The 18905-nt window shown below is 36.8% G+C and overlaps 1 protein-coding gene across 1 annotated transcript in view; it reads left to right on the top strand.

Annotated features, from left to right (window-relative positions):
• The window catches only part of PGAP1 (post-GPI attachment to proteins 1), an 83441-nt gene that overhangs the window by 10564 nt on the left and 53972 nt on the right, over positions 1–18905 (top strand). Inside the window, exons 4-5 of the mRNA XM_008568519.1 lie at positions 9811–9982; positions 17394–17551. Coding sequence (XP_008566741.1) covers positions 9811–9982; positions 17394–17551 — 330 coding nt within the window. The remainder of the gene's footprint in view (positions 1–9810; positions 9983–17393; positions 17552–18905) is intronic.

Here is an 18905-nt window from a genome sequence, read left to right as displayed (position 1 = left end):
TAAGGATTTAAAGTGAAAGATGCACATAGCAAAGAAACAAATGGGACATCTCAGCAGAGACATAGAAACTATAAACAAAGCATAAAGGAAAATTTAGAATTGAAACAATACATACCAGAAATGAAAAATTTACTAGATAGGCTTAAACAAGATTGAACACGATAGAAGAAGAGATCACTGGATTTGAAGACAGGACAATAAAAACTATACAAACTGAAGCACACATGATAAAAGGATGAAAAGGACAGAGCCTCGGGAATCTGTGGGGCAGTAATGAAGAGTCTAACAAACAATCAGAACCTCAGAAGAAGAGGAGAGAGAAATAGGGGAGGAAAACATATTCAAAGAATTAATTTCCCCAAATATTACAATTTTGATTAAAAGATTTCAACCCGTGATTCAAGAAGTTCAGTGAATTTGCCCCAAATTTTCCAATTTTGCCCCAAATTTGCACCCAAATTTCAAGTTTGCCCCAAATTTTCCAGTTTTCAGTTTGCCCAAATTTCAGTTTGCCCCAAATTTTCCAATTTTGATTAAAAAATTTCAATCAATGATTCAAGAAGGTCAGTGAATATCAAACAGGATAAACACAAGAAAATTACAGTTAAGTATATCATAGTCAGATTGCTGAAAACCAAAGTAAAGAAAAAAATCTTAAAAGCAGCTAGAGAAAAACCATTTACTTACAGGGAAAAGCAAAAATTACCACCGATTTCTTATCAGAAATAATGAAAGCCAAAAACAATAGAATAAAGCTCTGTGAGTGGGGGACTCTCAACCTAAATTTGCATATCCAGCAAAAATGTCTTTCAAAAATGAGGGCAAAATAAAGACATTGTCAGAGTAACAAAAACTGGTATTTTTGCCACCAGTAGAAAGAGGGAAATTGAAAATTACTATAATTTCAATTATAATTACTACAACAATCATGGTAATTGTTGCAGACAATAGATGCTAAAATTAGTGGGTGAAAGTTTGAGGAGATAAAGGATCTTCACACAGTCTCAAAATATCATTTCCAAGATATTTATTAACTACAATAGAAAGAATAACTTTACAATGGAGAAACCTGGTAGATACCATCCTAACCAAGGTTAACATTACCAATAGTATGATATATTGATATCATGAACCCCCTTGATATGATACACTGAGTGGGACAAAACATCATTTCAGTGGTATTATTGCCAGAAATGCACAACCTCATTCTAATCATGCAGAAACTTTAGACACACCCAAATTGAGAGAAATAATACAAAATGACTGACCTGTACTCTCCAATAGTAACAAGGTCATAAAAATGAGGAAAGTCTTAAAACTGTCACAGATCAGAGGAGACTAAGGAGAAATAACAATAAATGCAAGGTGGGATGCTGGATGGAATACTGTAAAGAAAAAGTACTTTAGTGGAAAAAATGGGTGAAATTTAAATTTCTTCTGTTGTTTAGTTAATACAATTATACAATGTTAAGTTTCCGATTTTGGTAATTGAGTGTGGTTAGGTAAAATGTTAACATCAGGAGAAGTTAAGTAAGGAATATTTGAGAACTCTCGGCTGTTTTTGCAATTTTTCTTAATTGGTTCACAATAAAAAAAGTAAAAAGAATAGTAATTCTTTGCAGCAAAAAATGCATTATGATGCTTATAACTTACTTAGAAGAAAAATATTTGATGATAATGTTGAAAAGGAGAGGAGTAGGAGTAGATAGAATTACTTCACTGCAAGATTCTTCTATGAAGTGGTGTAGTACTAATTCATGGTAGACTAATGAGTTAAGGTTACATATTATAATTTCTACAGTAACAAAAAAAGAGATATAGCTAATGAGCAAATGGAAGAAATGTAATGAAACATAAAAATACTCAATCCAACATCATACTCAGTGGTAAAAAATTGAAAGCTTTTCTGTAAGGTCAGAAACAAGGCAAAAATGGCCACTCTCTTCACTTGTAACCAACATAGTACTAGAAGTCCTAGCCAGAGCAAGTAGACAAGAAAAAGAAATGAGAGACAACCAAATTGGAAAGGAACAAGTAAAATTGTCCCTGTTTACAGATTACTTGATCTTATATTTAGAAAACTCTTGTATTAGTCCATTTCTTATTGCTTATAACAAAATGCTTGGAATTGAGTGATTTATAAAGAAAAAATTTACTGCTTACAATTTCAGAGGCTAGGAAGTCCAAAGTCTAGGGAACACATCTGGTGAGTCTTTTTTGGTGGTGGTTTTACAGTGATGCACGGGTCTCACATGGTAGAAAACAGCGAGAGGAAGAGACCGACCTCCTCATTCACTCTTCTTTTGAAGCCTTCAGAACTATGCCGCTCATCACGATTATTCATCTGTTCACTACAGCATGGTCCTACAATCAAATCACCTCTTCAAGGCCCCACCTTTCAATTACCGTAATAGTATTCCCCACCCTGAATATTTACAGTGGGGATTAAGCCTCAGTGAGGTTGGAGAGGCATCTAATCTACAGCAATTCTAAAGGCACCACAAAAAATACTGTTAGAACTAATAAGCAAAGTCAGTGAATTGCAAGATACAAAATCAACATACAAAAATCAGTTAAGTTTTTATACACCAATAAAGAACTATCTGGAAAAGAAATTAGGAAAATATTCCCATTTACAATAGATCAAAAATATTAAAATACTTTGGAATAAACCTAAGAAGGTGAAAGACTCATATACTGAAAACTATAAAACATTGATGAAAGAAATTAAAGATACTAACAAAAAGACACCCCATGTTCATAGATTGGAAGACTTTATATTGTGAAAATGTCCATAATACCCAAAGTGATCTACAGGTTCAATGCAATCCCTATTAAAATCCCAATGGCATTTTTTACAGAAGTTAAAAAAAAAAAATTCTAAAATTCACATGGAATCCCAAAGGACCTCGAATAGCCAAAACAATCTTGAGAAAGAACTAGTCTGGAGGCATCACATTTCCTGATTTCAAAATATATTATAAAGCTACCATAATTAAGACAGTATGACTGTTTGACATAAAGGCAGACATAGACCAATGGAACAGATTAGAGAGCCCAGAAATAAGTCCATGCATATATGGTCAACTGATCTTCAACAAGGTTGCCAGGAGTATATGGTAGGGAAAGGATAGTCTCTTCAATAAACAGTGTTGGGAAAACTGGATATTCACATGCAAAAGAGTGAAACTGGACCCTTATCTCACACAAAAATAAACTCAAAGGGATTAAAAACTTAAACATAAGACCTGAAACTGTACAACTTTTAGAAGAAAACACAGGAGAAAAGCTTCAGGACATTGGTCCTGGCAGTGATTTCATGGATATGACACCAAAAGCACAGGCAACAAAAGCAAAATTAAAGAAGTAAGACTACATCAAACTAAAAAGCTTCTCTACTGTAAAGGAAACAGTCAACAGAGTGAAAAGGCAGTCTGTGGAATGGGAGAAAATATTTCCAAACTGTAAATCTGATAAGGGGTTAATATCCAAAACATATTTAAGGGACAAAAACAATTCAATAGCAAAAAACCCTACTTACCTGATTTAAAAAATGGGCTAAGGGCTTGAAAAGACATTTCTTCAAAGAAGACATCTAAATAAGTGGTCAACAGGTATATGAAAAAAGGCTCAGTATCACTAATTATCAGGGAAATGCAAATCAAAAGCACAATGAGGTATCACCTCACACCTGCTAGGATGGCTATTATAAAAAAAAAAAAAAGACAAGTGTTGGTGAGGATGTGGAGAAATTGGAACCCTTGTACGCTGTTGGAATGCAGAATGGTGCAGCAGCTATGAAAAACAGTGTGGAAGTTCCTAAAAAAATTGAAAATAAAACTACTATATGATCCACCAATCCCACTTCTGGGTATTTATACAAAAGAATTGACATCAGGATCTTGAAGAGACATTAGCACTCCTATATTTGTTACAGCATTCTTCACAATTGCCAAGATGTAGAAGTTCCCTGAATGTCCATTGATGGATGAATGGATAAAGAAGATGTGATGTTTACATATAATGGAGTATTATTTGGCCTTCAAAAAGGAGGAAATTCTGCAATATGTGCTGACATGGATGAACTTTGAGGACATTATGCTGAGTGAAATAAGCCAGTCACAGAAGGACAAATGATGCATGATTCTACTTACATGAGATATCTAAAATAGCCTAACTTATAGAAGCAGAGATTGTAATAGTGGTTGCCAGGGGTGGGGGAAATGGGGAGTTGATAATCAATGGATATAAAGTTTCAGTTATATAATATGAATAAGTTCTAGAGATAGGCTGTAGAACATTATGCCTATAGTTTACAATACTATATCGTGTACTTAAAAGTCTGTTAAAAGGATAGATCTTAAGTGTTCTTACCACAATTTTAAAAAAGCTCAATCCAAAAGGAGGAAAGAACAAAAAAGAGATGAGAGAAGTAGAAAACAATTGGTAAGACAATAGAATTAAACCCAGCTATATCAATAATTACATTAATTGTATTGGATTAAATACTCCAGTTAGAAGGCAGATCTTGTCAGACTGCATAAAAAAAGCTAGACCCATGCAACTAAATGTTAATCTGTTTTAGAATGAGAAGGTCACTATTTAAACATGGAAGATACTGACAGATTAAAAGTAAAAGAATGGGAAAAAATATGCATGGTTATATTATTATCAGTTAAATAGATTCCGGGGCAAAGTATATTACCAGTGATAAAGGGGGTCATTTTACAATGGTAAAAGGATCAATTCATAAGAATGCAAAATAATCCTGAATGAATATGCATCTAATGCATGAAGCAAAAATTCACAGAACTAAAGAAAGAAGTAGGTAGATCCACAATTAGAGATGGAGATTTCAACACTCCTCTCTCAGTAATTGATTAAATGAATAAACAGAAAATCAGTATATAGAAGATTTGAACACTATTAACCAGCTTAATCTTATCGGTGTTTACAGAACACTATACCCAACAACTGTAGAAACATGTTCTCTTTAAATGCACATGGAACATTTACTAAGGTATGCTGTATGTTGGACCACAAAGCAAGTCTCAATAAATTTCAAAGGACTGAAATCATAGAGTATATTTTCTGAACATAGCAGAATTAAATTAGAAATCAACAAAAAGGTATCTGGAAAATCCTCAAATATTTAGAAATTAATTATAGATACCCCGGAAGTTGAAAAGAAAATCACAGGTGAAATTTGAAAATATTTTGAACTGAATTAAAATGAAAATACAATGTTAGAATTTGTAAGATTAAAGTAGTGATTAGAAGAAATATAGTCTACATGCTTATTTTAGAAAAGAACTAGGTTTAAAATCAATGATATAAGCTTCCAACTTAAGAAGCTAGAGAAAGAACACAGTAAACTAAGTGGAAGTAAAGAAACAATAAAGTTGAGAATGGAAATCAGTGGACTAGGAAACACAAGCAGCAGAGAAAATAACTTATATCAGTGGCTGATTCTTTGAAAAGATCTATAAAAGTTGATAAATTTTAGCTAGACTGATTAAGAAAAAAAGGAGGGAAAACACAAATCAGCAATATCAGGAATGAAGGAGGGGACTTCACTAGAGAGCCTATGGATATGAAAAAGATGATAAAAGAATATTATGAACAACTTAATGCCAATAAATTTGACAACTCAGGTGAAATGCACAAATTCCTGAAACACAAATTATAAAACACAAGAAGAAACAGAAAATCTGAATAGCCCTGTATCTGTTTAAAATCTTTTTTTAAATTTTAAATTATTTATTTATTTATTTTAAATTTTTAAAATTTATTATTAGTATATTCATTCTTACAAATCGTGATATTTCTTTGTGCCATTTGCCCGACCTATCAATTCCCTAACCTTCTCCCTCCCTCCTCCCCCATTTAAAATTTTTTGAACTTATATTTAAAAATCTTATCATTAAGAAAAACCTATGACTAAGTGACTTCAGTGGTAAAATGTACTAAAGATTTAAGGAAGAATTGATAACCATCTTACACAAACTCTTTCAGAAAACAGAGGAACAGAAAATACAGCTTCATTTATAAGGCCATCAAAATCAGAAAAGGACATAAGAAAATAAAATAAAAATGAGGGAAAAATAATACCATCTTACATAAGCTCAGAAAAAAAGAGGAAGAGAGAGCACTTAACAGTTCATTTTATGAAGCCATCAAACCATAATACCAAAATCAGACAATGTCATTGTTTGAAAAGAAAATAGAGATCTGGTATCCCTCATGAACAAAAATATAAAATCCTCAACAAAAAATTAGGCTATTAAATCCAGCAATATTTTAAAAGTATAATAATGTATCATGACCAAATAGGATTTATCCCAAGAATGCAAAATTGGTTTAATATTTAAGTATCAATCAGTGTAATTCATCATAGGATCATCTTATTAGATGAAAAATCATTTGACTATGTTCAACACCAATTCATGATTTAATGAAATAAAAAGCAAATACAAAACTCAGTACAGTATGAATAAAAGCAAACTTCCTCAGCCTGAGTAATGATGAGTATTATGCTGAGGTATTATGGGAGAAAACAAGCCATATTAGGTATAGGACCATTTAGGTATTTGACATTTATAGGGTAAGATAAATAAGATGTGGTCAAGTGAGATTTATTTCCATAAATGTCACAATTAACAATCAAATGTCTTTGATGTTATATTCTAGGTAGTTTTTTCTTTCTCTGTTTTTCGTTTCAGATTTTCTGTTATGCCTACATATTAAATTTAAAATAGAACTAATACTTTTTTTTTAAGTTGAGTCTTTTAGAAAGTAAGATTTCTGTTACAACCAAGTGCAATAGGAGTTAGAGGACAACTGAATTTTGTTGAATTCAAAGGACATTCTGGGTGGAGAAAACCTCATTCATCTCTAAGTCTGTAAGTAAATATAGCAGTGAATACAACAGAAATCCAAGCCCTCATGGAGCTTATGTTCTAGTGGGAAGAGGCAGATAATAAACATGATAAATAAGAGAAATATGTACAATCTTACATGGTTATAAGTGCCAGGAAGCACAATAAAATAGGAAAGGGAGATAGGCAGTCAGGGGCAGAAGATTACAATTATAAATAAGGGTACCCAGGGAAGACCTCTTTTAAGAAGCAGACAATTTAATACACATCAAGTACATGAGAGATTGGCCCATTTGTTTATCTGGGAAAAGAATACTTTAGGCAGAAGAAACAAATGTATGAAGCAGGCACATACATGATGTCTTTGAGGAAAAACAAGGAAACTGGTATGGCTGGAACAGATAGAGTGGGTTGGTAGAAGGAGGAGCTGGGAGTTGGGGTGGGCAAGCAGATTGTAGAGCCTTTTAAAGAATTTTTAAGAATTTTGCCTTTTATTTGGAATGACTTGGAAAGCCACTACAGAGTTTTTTGAGTAGAGAAGTGACATGTTCTTATTTAAGTTTTATCATTTTGGCTGCTTTTAAGGTTAAACTGAAGGGATGTATGGGTAGAAGCAGAGAGAACAGTTAGGAGGCTGTTAGAGCAATTCAGATAAGAAATAATGGTAGTTTAAATCATGTTGGTAGCAGTTGAAGTGATGAGAAATGGTCAGATTCGTGTAAATTAATGGTTGAGGCGATGAGATTTGCTGGTAGATAGGTGTGGAGGGGCAATAAGAGAGGAAAAGAAGAGTTAAGGATGACCCCCAGTTTTTTGGCTGAACACCTGGAAAGATTGAATTGTCATTAACTGTGGTGGGGAAGAATGTGGGAGGAGCAGATTTGGAGGAGATAAGAGTTTAGTTTTAGACAGGTTCAGTTTGAGATGCACATTAGACATCCCAAGTATAGCTAGTATGCAATTGGAGTTCAAAGCTAGAGTTCAAGAGAAGAGGTCCAGTCTGGAGATAATTGTTTGGGGTTGACAATATGTAGATTTATTTAAAGCCACAAGACTGTATGAGATCACCGATGGTGTCAACATAGGTATAAAAGGGAAGAGATCTAAGAACTGAGGACTGGATTACTCCAGTTTTAAGAGATGAGGGAAGATGAGAAGGAACCAGCAACAGAGACTAAAAAGGAGCAGCCAATGAGGTAAGAGGAGAACTGAGAGAGTAGGTTGTCAAGGAAACCAAGTAAAGTATTTTAAAGAGAAGTGATCAACTATGTCAGATGCTTTTGATAGGTCAAATAAAGTGTGAGGATTAAGAATTGACCATTAGATACCTTGGTGACTTGGCAGGAGGAGTTTTGGTGGCGTGTTGGAATGAAAACCTGACTGGAATGGATTTAAGGGTGTATGGAAGTTGAGAAATTAGAGACAGCAGATAATGTATATACAACTGTTTTTGAAGAGTTTTTCTATGAAGAGTTGTAGAGAAAAGTGTAATCACTAAGGGGAAAGTGAGAGGAGTGTTTTTATTTTTTAAGGGGAGAATAACAGTGTATTTATACAGTAATGAGGATGGTCTAGTAGAGAGGAGAAAACAATGATGCATGAAGAAAATGGGAAGAATTGCTGGTGTGATGTACTTGAGAAGGCCAAAGGATATAGGTTTCGGAGCACAGATGTAGATATTGGCTTTTGCTAAGATCAGGTCTGTGTCAGTATCCCCATGACCAGCCCAGGTTTGATGATTCACCGTGAGGATTCACAGGATTCAGCATATCATTGTACTCCTCGTTATGATTTCTTACAGTGAAAGGCTACAAAGCAAAATCAGCAAAGGAAAAAGGTGCATGGGGCAAAATCTGGAGGAAACCAGGTGCATGCTTCAAAAAGTCCTCTCACAGGGGGGTCACATAGGGTGCACTTAATTCCTACACCAACAAATCGTGACATGTGTAAGATATTGTCTGCGAGGGAAGCTCATTAGAGAATCTGTCCCCACGGTTTTTATCAGTGGCTTATCATGTAGACACCCTCTTCCTAGCACATACTAAACTTGCAGCCTGAAGGACAGCAGGTGTTTATCGTAAACTTTATTGCTTGCACAAACAGTTTAGGCACAGTGAGTCTTTTTATCATTTAGGAAATGGTGGGAACCCCCCAAAATATGAATTCCCAGACTTGAGCCAGGAGCCAATGTTGCATGCAGTTCATTCAAAGGATAGTAGTCTGAGGTCTACTGTGTTAACTCTTTTCTGGACAAGTTCCAATTTATTCATAATAACAAGAGAGAAGGCACATATGAAGGACTGATGTGGAGGGTAATGAGCAAAAGTTTGGTAGTGGGACTAAGGTTAGTGGTGAAGACAGAAAAGATTTTTTAAAAAGCAATGCTTATTTAAAAAAAATAAAATATATAATTGTCAGAGAATAATGTTTGAACTACTGGTTTATTTTTAAACCCAAATGCAATGTAGATAAATAATCTGATGAGACAAGCAATACCTATATGATGAGATAGCATATTGCTATGGCAGCTATAATTGTCTTAGCTTTTTTTGTGGTATTTTCAGTTCCAAACAAATCATCTGATTTCTTATAGTTTGTAAAATCTAATATTCTCCTATACAGCAAATGTGATTACACTTCACATTACATGCAATGTAACAAATGGTACAAATATGATTTGCTAGACCGAGTATTCTGATTTTGGTTCAGAAAACCAAGATATAGCTGTTAGAAATGTTTAATAGAGCATAAAATAGTATGTATACATTCATTAAAATTATATGAAAGTGTATTCCTGTACCTTATGATGGGAGGTTATATAAAGAGTTTAATTTTCTTTTTGTCTTTAAAATTGCTCATATGCAGAGAGAAATATTTAGCATTTTTATTATAATGCTAAGACTTAGTTGTGCCATGGTGTTTTTTTTAATAGGGTCAAGAATTTGCTCCCAAAAGTGTGGCAATAATTGGTCATTCTATGGGTGGCCTTGTTGCAAGAGCATTGCTTACACTGAAAAATTTTAAACAAGATCTGATAAATCTTCTTATTACGCAAGCCACACCTCATGTTGCTCCTGTGATGCCATTAGATCGTTTCATTACAGGTGAGTACTGTTACATAAACACTAACTGACCTCCCCATTGTTGTTCGGGATTAAATAAATAAATCCCTGCAGCTGTTATTCCCTTTAGACTATGTTACAGATTTATCCATGTGTAAAATAGCTCGATTGCAATCAGCACTACCAATTATGAGCATCTCTGTTTATGTCTTTCATCTTAGGCTCATAATTGAAACTACTTTTAGTTTTCTCTGTCTATAGCATCTTAACATTGTTGACATGTATTTTATAATATTTAGGCATTAGGGCTTTAGTTTTAGGTATTCTTGACGAGGATTCCTGTCTCTTAAGATGTGTTTAAACTTTCTGTGCTTTGATAACTGGTTCAGTACTGTACCCCAAATAAGCTTATATTTAAGTAAAATAGTAGAAATGTCTAGTTTTAAATAAATAGTGAGGTAGAATAGCTCATACTTATTGAGCTCTTATTATATTAAGGGTATTGTATGAAGGACTTCACATGATGTATTACCATACTTAATCCTCATTGCAGTCCTTTGAGATAGGAACCATTATTATCCCCATGGTGATAGATAGTAGAAAGAGGCCAAGGTAAGCTCCTACCCAAAGTAGTGAAGCCAATATTTGACCCTGGCAAACTTGCTTCTGAGCCTGTACTCTTAACCTTTGCATGCTATACTGCCTATTAGTTGAGGTACATTACTATAATGTCTGTAAAAAAGGAGCAGATAATACTATAATCTTGCAGTTCATGATTGATGTCATTTAATAAAATATGATAATGTTACAGGATAAGAATTAAATGCATACTATTTCAACTTTTTGTTAAAGAAAGTTAAGTATTATCTTTGCTGCTTATAGGAATATTGTATGAGGAGAAGAAAATCTTTAGAAATAATTTTTTTTTTCCTGGTCACTGAATTTACACAACTCCTTCCTATCGATATTCACATTATCTTAATTTTGATGAAAATTTTGTTTGTACTTAAGTGAAAAATATCTCCCAGTGACTCCAAACCAAAGTAGTTTTCTAAAGTGCCTATCTTAACATAACAACATTGCCAAGGAATAATTTATTTGCTGGAAGTATCTGGTGCAATAGTATTTATTGCGAAGTTTGATTTTTCTGTTATAACATTTAAAACTTTACCTGTAGAAATCTTTTAATAATTTTATTATTGAAGTTGTTTAAATCTCTTGTGCTACTAATAATCATAAATGACCATAGGGTTTTTAAAAGATTTTATTTATTAATATTATTACTTTTTTACATTCTAACATGTTGCAGAGAAGTTGGGGAGGAGGGGGAGATGGGAAGGGGGAAGGAAATAGGATGGGAGGAGTAGGAAAGAGGGAGGGCTTGGTCGAGGCCCATGGCATGCCCCTCATTCCAGCAGGGGAGACCAGGGCGATTCTGGCAGCGGCTGGTTGGTCATTGCTGGACTGGTTGCAGATGTTGGGGGAGCATGGCCAAGGCCCTTGGCCACCTGCCACCCTGGCTCGGGAGCCCAGGGTGCTTCCTGTGGTGGCTCAGTGGTTGTTGCTGGGCTGGTTGTGGTTGTTGGTGGGGTGTGGCTGAAGCCCACTGCCCCCCATTGCCCTGGTTTGGGAGCCTGGGGCATTTCCTGTGGTGGCTCAGTGGTTGTTGCTGGGCTGGGTGTGGTCATTGTGGGGGCATGGCTAAGGCCCACAGCCCTCCCCCTTCTCTGGCTTGGGAGCCCAGGAGCTTCTGGTCCTTCTCAGTTTTATTGATGTTTTTGGTGGTGTTAGACCTTTACTAGTTAATAACAGACTTCGTCTCTGGTCTATGGGAAATTTGTTTTTTCTTTCAGTTCTGTGTTGGATTATTTGCTGTTCCCACCACTTAAACTCTGCACTGGAACTAATATGTTGTCCTTTGCTTACTGCTAAAATGGGAGGAACTTCCTGTGGGGACCAGCATTTGAGTCCTGTAGTTGAGCTAAATTGCTGCTTTGCTGCTGATTCTCTGGGGGAGGCTTTTTGTGCAGCTCAGGTTTTAATTGTTAACTTTGTATGTACTTCCAGGTCTGGTAAGGTCCAGTATACCTGGGTTGTGTGGAAACTCTGGTCTGGGCCTGAGTCTTTTCAGCAAACTGCACCCTCTGCAGTTCTGTATTCCTGACCAGTCTCCACTGAGTGGTCCTGTGCTGATTGGGAGGCAGATCAGCTGTCCATGCTGTGCCCCAGTGTTCCCCTGGTGGCCTGTCTCCCCCACCACCCACACTCCAAGCACTTCCCATGGGATGGGCTGTGCGCCAGTACCTTCTGATGACTCACCACCTCTGAGTGGCTCCTTTCTTTAGTTGTCCGTGGCTCCTTGCTCCTATGTGGGTTCACGGGAACCCTGTTAGTGGTCTTGCTGGCCTGGATGCCACCAAGGCCCTCTTCTCACCTGCAGCCTCCAAGCAACTTCATACAAAGAGCACAGATGCAGCATTTGCCAGCTCTTGCTCTGTGGAACCTTGAAGCTGCCAGGGCTCGAAATGGTGGGAGCAATTCTTTCTTTCTCTCATCATGGCTTCTGCTTTCATGCACTCTGTAGGTTTCTCCTCCTCTTCCCCTGAGATCTAGCAGCTCCAGCTTGGCTGTAGTTGCTTTTTAATACTTGTAAATTGGTTGATTTGTGGAAGAGAGTGACACTAGGGACTGTCTATTCTGCCATCTTGACCAGAAGCCAATGACCATCGGTTTAGGAAAAAAAAAAAAAAAAAATCAAAGGCCAAAAGTTATGGTACTTGTCACCACAATTGAGAACTCTTTCTATCACTGCATTTTGTATGGTATATGTAGATGAACCATGTAAGTTAAATTATACTGACTCAAAATACATTAAAAAAATTTTTTTGAGTAATGTACTTTCAATAGAGTTAGGCTTTATTGTTTTGAAGGATGGTGTTGGTCTATCTCTAAAAGTCTCAAGCTGAAAGTGATTCTTAGGGTCAGGATGTCCTTCCTATAATGAGTAAGCCTCCTTCTTTTCATTCTGTATTTATTTTTTATTGCATTGTCAGAATTAGAATGAAAAAGCAAAAGAACTAGTTCAAGGGGCCATGAATTTTAAGTTTTGAGAGACAGAGATCCATATGACCTCCAGAAGAACATTCCCTGAGTACTTGGTGATATATTTCCCTTGAATAAGGGGAGGGAGGCCGTGCACTGGGCTGTGTATTCTAGATGGACCTGCTCTAGCCCTGCCCTTTCCCACAGGGTGAAAAATGCGCAGGCTAAGCAGTCTCCCTGCTTGAAGCCCACACCTTTACTTCTAGATCATCATACACTTAACCAGGTCTCATACACTTAACCATTTGACTTTTTTTTGCTCAGTTCCAGGGCCTGTGTGGGCCTCTTATCTGGCTTTGTTCTCCTGAGGGCAGGTATGTATAATCCTAAATTTGAGTTGTGGCCAAGGGGTAGCTCGGCAGGCAATATAGACAGAGCTTGGTTGTGTACATGAGGTCCTCGTGATGCAGGATGGAATTGGGATGGGAAGAAAAGGAGGACAGCACAGCAGTGGGCCAGTGATCTGCTTTCCCTGTGTTGCCATAATCCAGTATCCAACTCTGAGGTGTCTGAGAATTTTTAATTTGAATCTGGCCTTCCAGGTTATTTCAATGATATATTTGTCAATGTCAGAAAATATATTTGAGGGCTGGCCTGGTGGCGCACTGCTACAGTGCGCCGCTTGGGAGCGCGACAGCGCTCCCGCCAAGGGTTCGGATCCCACATACAGATCGGCCACTCACTGGCTGAGCGAGGTGCAGGCGCAGCACCGAGGGTTGCAATCCCGTTGCCGGTCCCGGTCCGGGCGTGACACTGAGGGTTGCGATCCGTTGCCGGACACGAAAAAAGACAAAAAGGAAAAAAAAAAAAAAAAAGAAAATATATTTGATTTAATAGTTTGTTAACTGGATTTTTGACTTTTAAAGATTTAGACATAAGGCATATGTATCCCCTTGGTACTCTTATCTCAGGCCCTCCAGATGTTAGGATTGGGTTGGCGAGCTAAGTAAATACTGCTGAGATTTTCAAAGGCGGGACTTGCTCTACCAAATGTTTAAAGCCCTGAGTGGGATCAAATGCGAAGATAAAAATGCATTAAGTTTTTTTTTTTTTTTTTTTTTTCGTACCGCGACCGGCAACGGGATCGCAACCCTCGGTGTCACGCCCGAACCGCACTCAACCAGTGAGCGGACCAGTCTCTACATGGGATCCGAACCCTCGGCGGGAGCGCCACCGCCTCCCAAGCGCCACACTCTACCTAGTGTGCCACCAGGCCAGCCCAAAATACATTAAGTTTTGATAATCAGAAAAAGAAGTTGAACTCCCCTGCCCTGGCCTCAATTTAATAATCTCTGACACAAATTTTCTCACCTTCCATAGACAAAATGAAAAGTTGTCTGCAGTTTCTTCCCTTTGAACTGCTTATTACACTAAATGGGTACAACCCTAACCCTGGATTTTTCACAGCAGCATAGTCCTAAGACTAATGTCAGTGGTATTGTCCTGATAGATTGTATTGTAAGAACTTAAATAGTGCTTTGTGTGGTGGTTGTTGGGCAGAAAATTGCTAAGCAGGGACACTTCCGTGATAGGGAAGGATCTAATGCTCTTTTTTTAAACCAGTTTATTCATTTATTTTTACCATTTATTTTATTTTATTTATTTTTTTTGAAACATAGTTGATTGTACATATCTGTGGGATACAGAGTTGAATATGAATACCTGTGTGCAATATATGATGTGCAAATCAGGGTAATTAGTATATTCAACATTATACAATGTAATTTCTTTTGTGGCCCTTTACCAATTCCTTGCTTACCCCTCTCCCCCCCACCCTTTCCCACTTGTTCTCTCCTTTTGAAAGTTCATTGTACTATTGTGATCGTTGTATCTTTCATTCTTTCTTTTTTTTTATTTATTTGTTTATCGTTTTTAGCTCCCACCTGTGAGTGAGGACATGTGGTATTTTTCTGTGCCTGGCTTATTTCACTTAACATAATTTTCTTGAAGTTCACCCACATTGCTGCAAATGGCAGGATTTCATTCTTTTTTTTTATGGCAGAGTAGTATTCCATGTGGTAAATATACCACATTTTCCTTATCTGGTTGTCTGATGATGGGCATTTAGGTTGGTTCCAACTCTTGGCTATTGTAAATAGAGCTGCATTAAACATGGGAGTGCAGGTATCCCTTCGGCATGATGATTTCCATTCCTTTGGGTATATACCCAGCAGTCAAACTGCTGGATCATACTGCAGTTCTATCTGTAGTTGTCTGAGGAACCTCTATACCATTCTCCATAATGGCTGCACCAATTTACAGTCCCACCAACAGTGTAGGAGGGTTCCCCTTTCTCTGCATCCTCACCAGCATTTGTTATTCTCTGTTTTTTTCATAGAAGGCATTCTGACTAGGGTGAGATGATATCTCAGTGTGGTTTTGATTTTCATTTCCCTGATGCTGCATGATGTTGAATACTTTTTTATGCCTCAGTCATTTGTATATCTTTCTTTGAGAAATGCCTGTTCAGCTCCTTTGCCCATTTTTTCATCTGGTTATCTGTGGGCTTTTTTACTGTTGTTTGAGTTCCTTGTGTATTCTGGGTATTAATCCTTTGTCGGTTGCATGGTTTGCAAATATTTTCTGCCACTCTGTAGGTTTTCTTTTCACTCTGTTAATTATTTCTTTTGCTGTGCAGAAGCTTTTTAGTCTGATATAATCCCATTTGTTTATTTTTTTCTTTTGTCACTTGTGCTTTTGGGGTCATGTTCATAAAGTCTTTGCCTACTCCTACTTCCCAAAGTGTTTCCCCTATGTTTTCTTTTAGGGGTTTTGTGGTTTCAGGATGTATATTTAAGTCTTTAATCCATTTTGAGTTGATTTTGGTATATAGTGAGAGGTACAGGTCTAGTTTCATTCTTCTATGTATGGATGTCTAGTTTTCCCAGCACAATTTATTGAAGAGGCAGTCTTTTCCCCAAAGTATGTTCTTGGTGCTTTTGTTGAAGATCAGTTGGCTATAAGTATATGGGTTGATTTCTGGGTTCTCTATTCTGTTCCACTGCTCTGACTTTCTTTTTATGCCAGTCCCATGCTGTTTTGGTTGCTATAGCTTTGTAGTATAATTTGAAGTCAAGTAGTGTTATTCCTCTGGCTTTTTTTTCCCCCCTCAGAATTGCTTTGGCTATTTGGGATCTTTTGTTGTTCCACATGAATGTTAGGACTTTTTTTTTCTATTTCTGTGAAGAATATCATTGATATTTGATGGGAATTGCATTGAATCTGTAGATCACTTTGGGAACTATGGACATTTTTCGTGTTAATTCTTCCAATCCAAGAGCATGGAATGTCTTTCCATCTTTTTGTGTCTTCCTTAATTTCCTTCAACAGTGATTTGTAGTTCTCCTTTAGAAATCTTTTACCTCTTTGGTTAAATTTATTCCTAGGTATTTCATTTTTTGGTGACTATTGTAAATGGGCTAGCTTTCTTCATTTCTTTTTCTGCTAGTTCATTGTTGGAGTATAAAAATGCTACTGATTTTTGTGTGTTGATTTTGTATCCTGCAATTTTACTGAAATTGCGTATCAACTCTAAGAGTCTTTTTGTAGAGTCTTTAGGTTTTTCTATATATAGGATCATATCATCTGCAAACAGGGACAGTTTAACTTGGTCGTTTTCAATCTGGATGCTAAACCACTTTATGAGGGTAATTGGTATACAAAAAACTGCATATATTTAATGTATACAATTTGATGGGTTGGAACATATGTGTACACCATGAAATGAACAGCACTAATGTCTATGACTCTTTTTTTTATTTTTTCCTTTTTGTCTTTTTTTTTCGTGTCCGACAACGGATCGCAACCCTCAGTGTCGCACCCGTACCAGACCGGGACCGGCAACGGGATCGCAACCCTTGGTGCTGCGCCTGCACCTCGCTCAGCCAGTGAGCGGGAACACCGCCGCACTCCCAAGCGGCGCACCGTAGCAGTGCGCCACCGGGCCGGCCCTCTATGACTCTTTAACATGATAAATTCTTATTTGAGGGAGAATTTTAGGTTTTTCTCTATGCTGTACTTTGTGGCTCATGAACAGGCATCATCTTTATGGAATATAGAGACATGTTTGCATACGGACATATCAAAGCTAATAAAATTTGGGTATCTTTTTCTTTATTGATGTTTTTAATAACTCTTAGTATTTGTACTCTGATTTAATGGGGAAGTAGTGTATGTATAAAGATACTGATTTTACTCAAAATGGGGAAATGTGAATAACACGTTGTTTATAGACCAGATGGCTTAAGTAGAAATTCAGTTAAATATTAGTATTACTGTATAGCAGTCTTATTGTTGCAGGGAATGACTGACTACTAGTTTTTAATGTCTCTCTTTTTTTATTTCCTTCCAGATTTTTATATGACTGTAAACAACTATTGGATTCTAAATGCTCAACACATAAATTTAACCACACTTTCTGTAGCTGGAGGATTCCGGGATTACCAAGTTCGTTCAGGACTGACTTTTCTACCAAAATTAAGCCATCATACCAGTGCCTTATCTGTTGTGGTAATCTTTTTAAAGGTTCTACTGAAATAATAGCATAATGGACACAATGGAGCATGCAAGGAAAAGTAACATGTAGCTGCTTGGAAATGACTGCTGAATTGGTGGTGTATGCCTGCTGTGTGTGCATGGATGTGAATGTGTATGTGAGAGAAAGAATGAATGAATGAATATGAATGTGTTGGGAGGGAAGTGTCATGGATGCTTATGTTCATGGAAAGTAAAAAGGATCTTAGAACTTTGTGAAAATGACTCTTACTTATGAGTAATAATTTTTGCTTGTTCAACATAAGAGCCTATCCATCGATTAGAGTTGTAACTCTAAGAAAGTGTGGGCTGAAGTCATAAGAGAGTCTAGCTATATCTGAGTATTATACTCTATGCAGTAGAAGTGAAATATCAAACATATCACATACTCTTGAACACTAAACTTGAATGGAGTTTTACCAATTTTGTTTTGCCAATGATGGGCTTTGACATATAATTATAAATACCACCCTGATTAATTAATTTGTTAATTATTCTTCCCTGCCAGGACATTGAGTTCTTGGTCTCTAACTGGGATACATAACTTATATAAAGTGAATTCAAGTTTACTTTGGGACTTCTTTCTTGTATGTTTCACCTTGAAGTCTTCAGTTAAGATCTTAACTTCTTAACTCAATAGACACATCATCTTCAAATATAATTTATTTTCTAACGAGAATCCATAGAGTGTGTTCTACCTGTTCCTCATGCTTTTTAGGAAATAGTGGTAGAAAATTGTGGTTTCATAGTTGTGCCTCTTCACAGATACTCCTTTGTTGATCACATCTACTGCTGCCCCACCTTAGGTTACTGTTCATTCATTAAATAGGTATTTACGGAATGTTTTCCACATTTAGAGCAAAAATTATTATGCTCTTTTGCTATTAGCCACCATTTTCTCATAACTAAAGGAATTGGGGTGTTGTCAGAATAGCTTTGGAACTAAATTAGGAAATCTCTCAAGCCTCATTATTGGTGGTACGACTCTTGTTATTTGGTGTTGAATATTTTGGCAGATATTTGCTAGAAGTCCTCAAATTAAGTGTCATCTCTTTAGTAAACACAGGTGATTTAGTCATATAGAATTTTTTTTTTTCTTTTTCCTTTTTGTTTTTTTTCGTGACTGGCAAAGGATCGCAACCCTCAGTGTTGCGCCTGTACCGGACCGGGACCGGCAACGGGATCACAACCCTTGGTGTTGCTCCCGCACCTCGCTCAGCCAGTGAGCAGCACCGGCCATCCCTATATAGGATTCGAACTCGTGGCGGGAGCGCAGCGCTCCCGCACTCCCACTGCCGCACTCTCCTGAGTGCGCCACAGGCTCATCCCT

Source organism: Galeopterus variegatus, unplaced genomic scaffold (genome assembly GCF_000696425.1).
Source record: "Galeopterus variegatus unplaced genomic scaffold, G_variegatus-3.0.2 Scaffold420, whole genome shotgun sequence".
NCBI lineage: Eukaryota > Metazoa > Chordata > Mammalia > Dermoptera > Cynocephalidae > Galeopterus > Galeopterus variegatus.
Note: the sequence above shows the minus strand (reverse complement) of the source record. Positions and strands in the feature narration are given on the sequence as shown.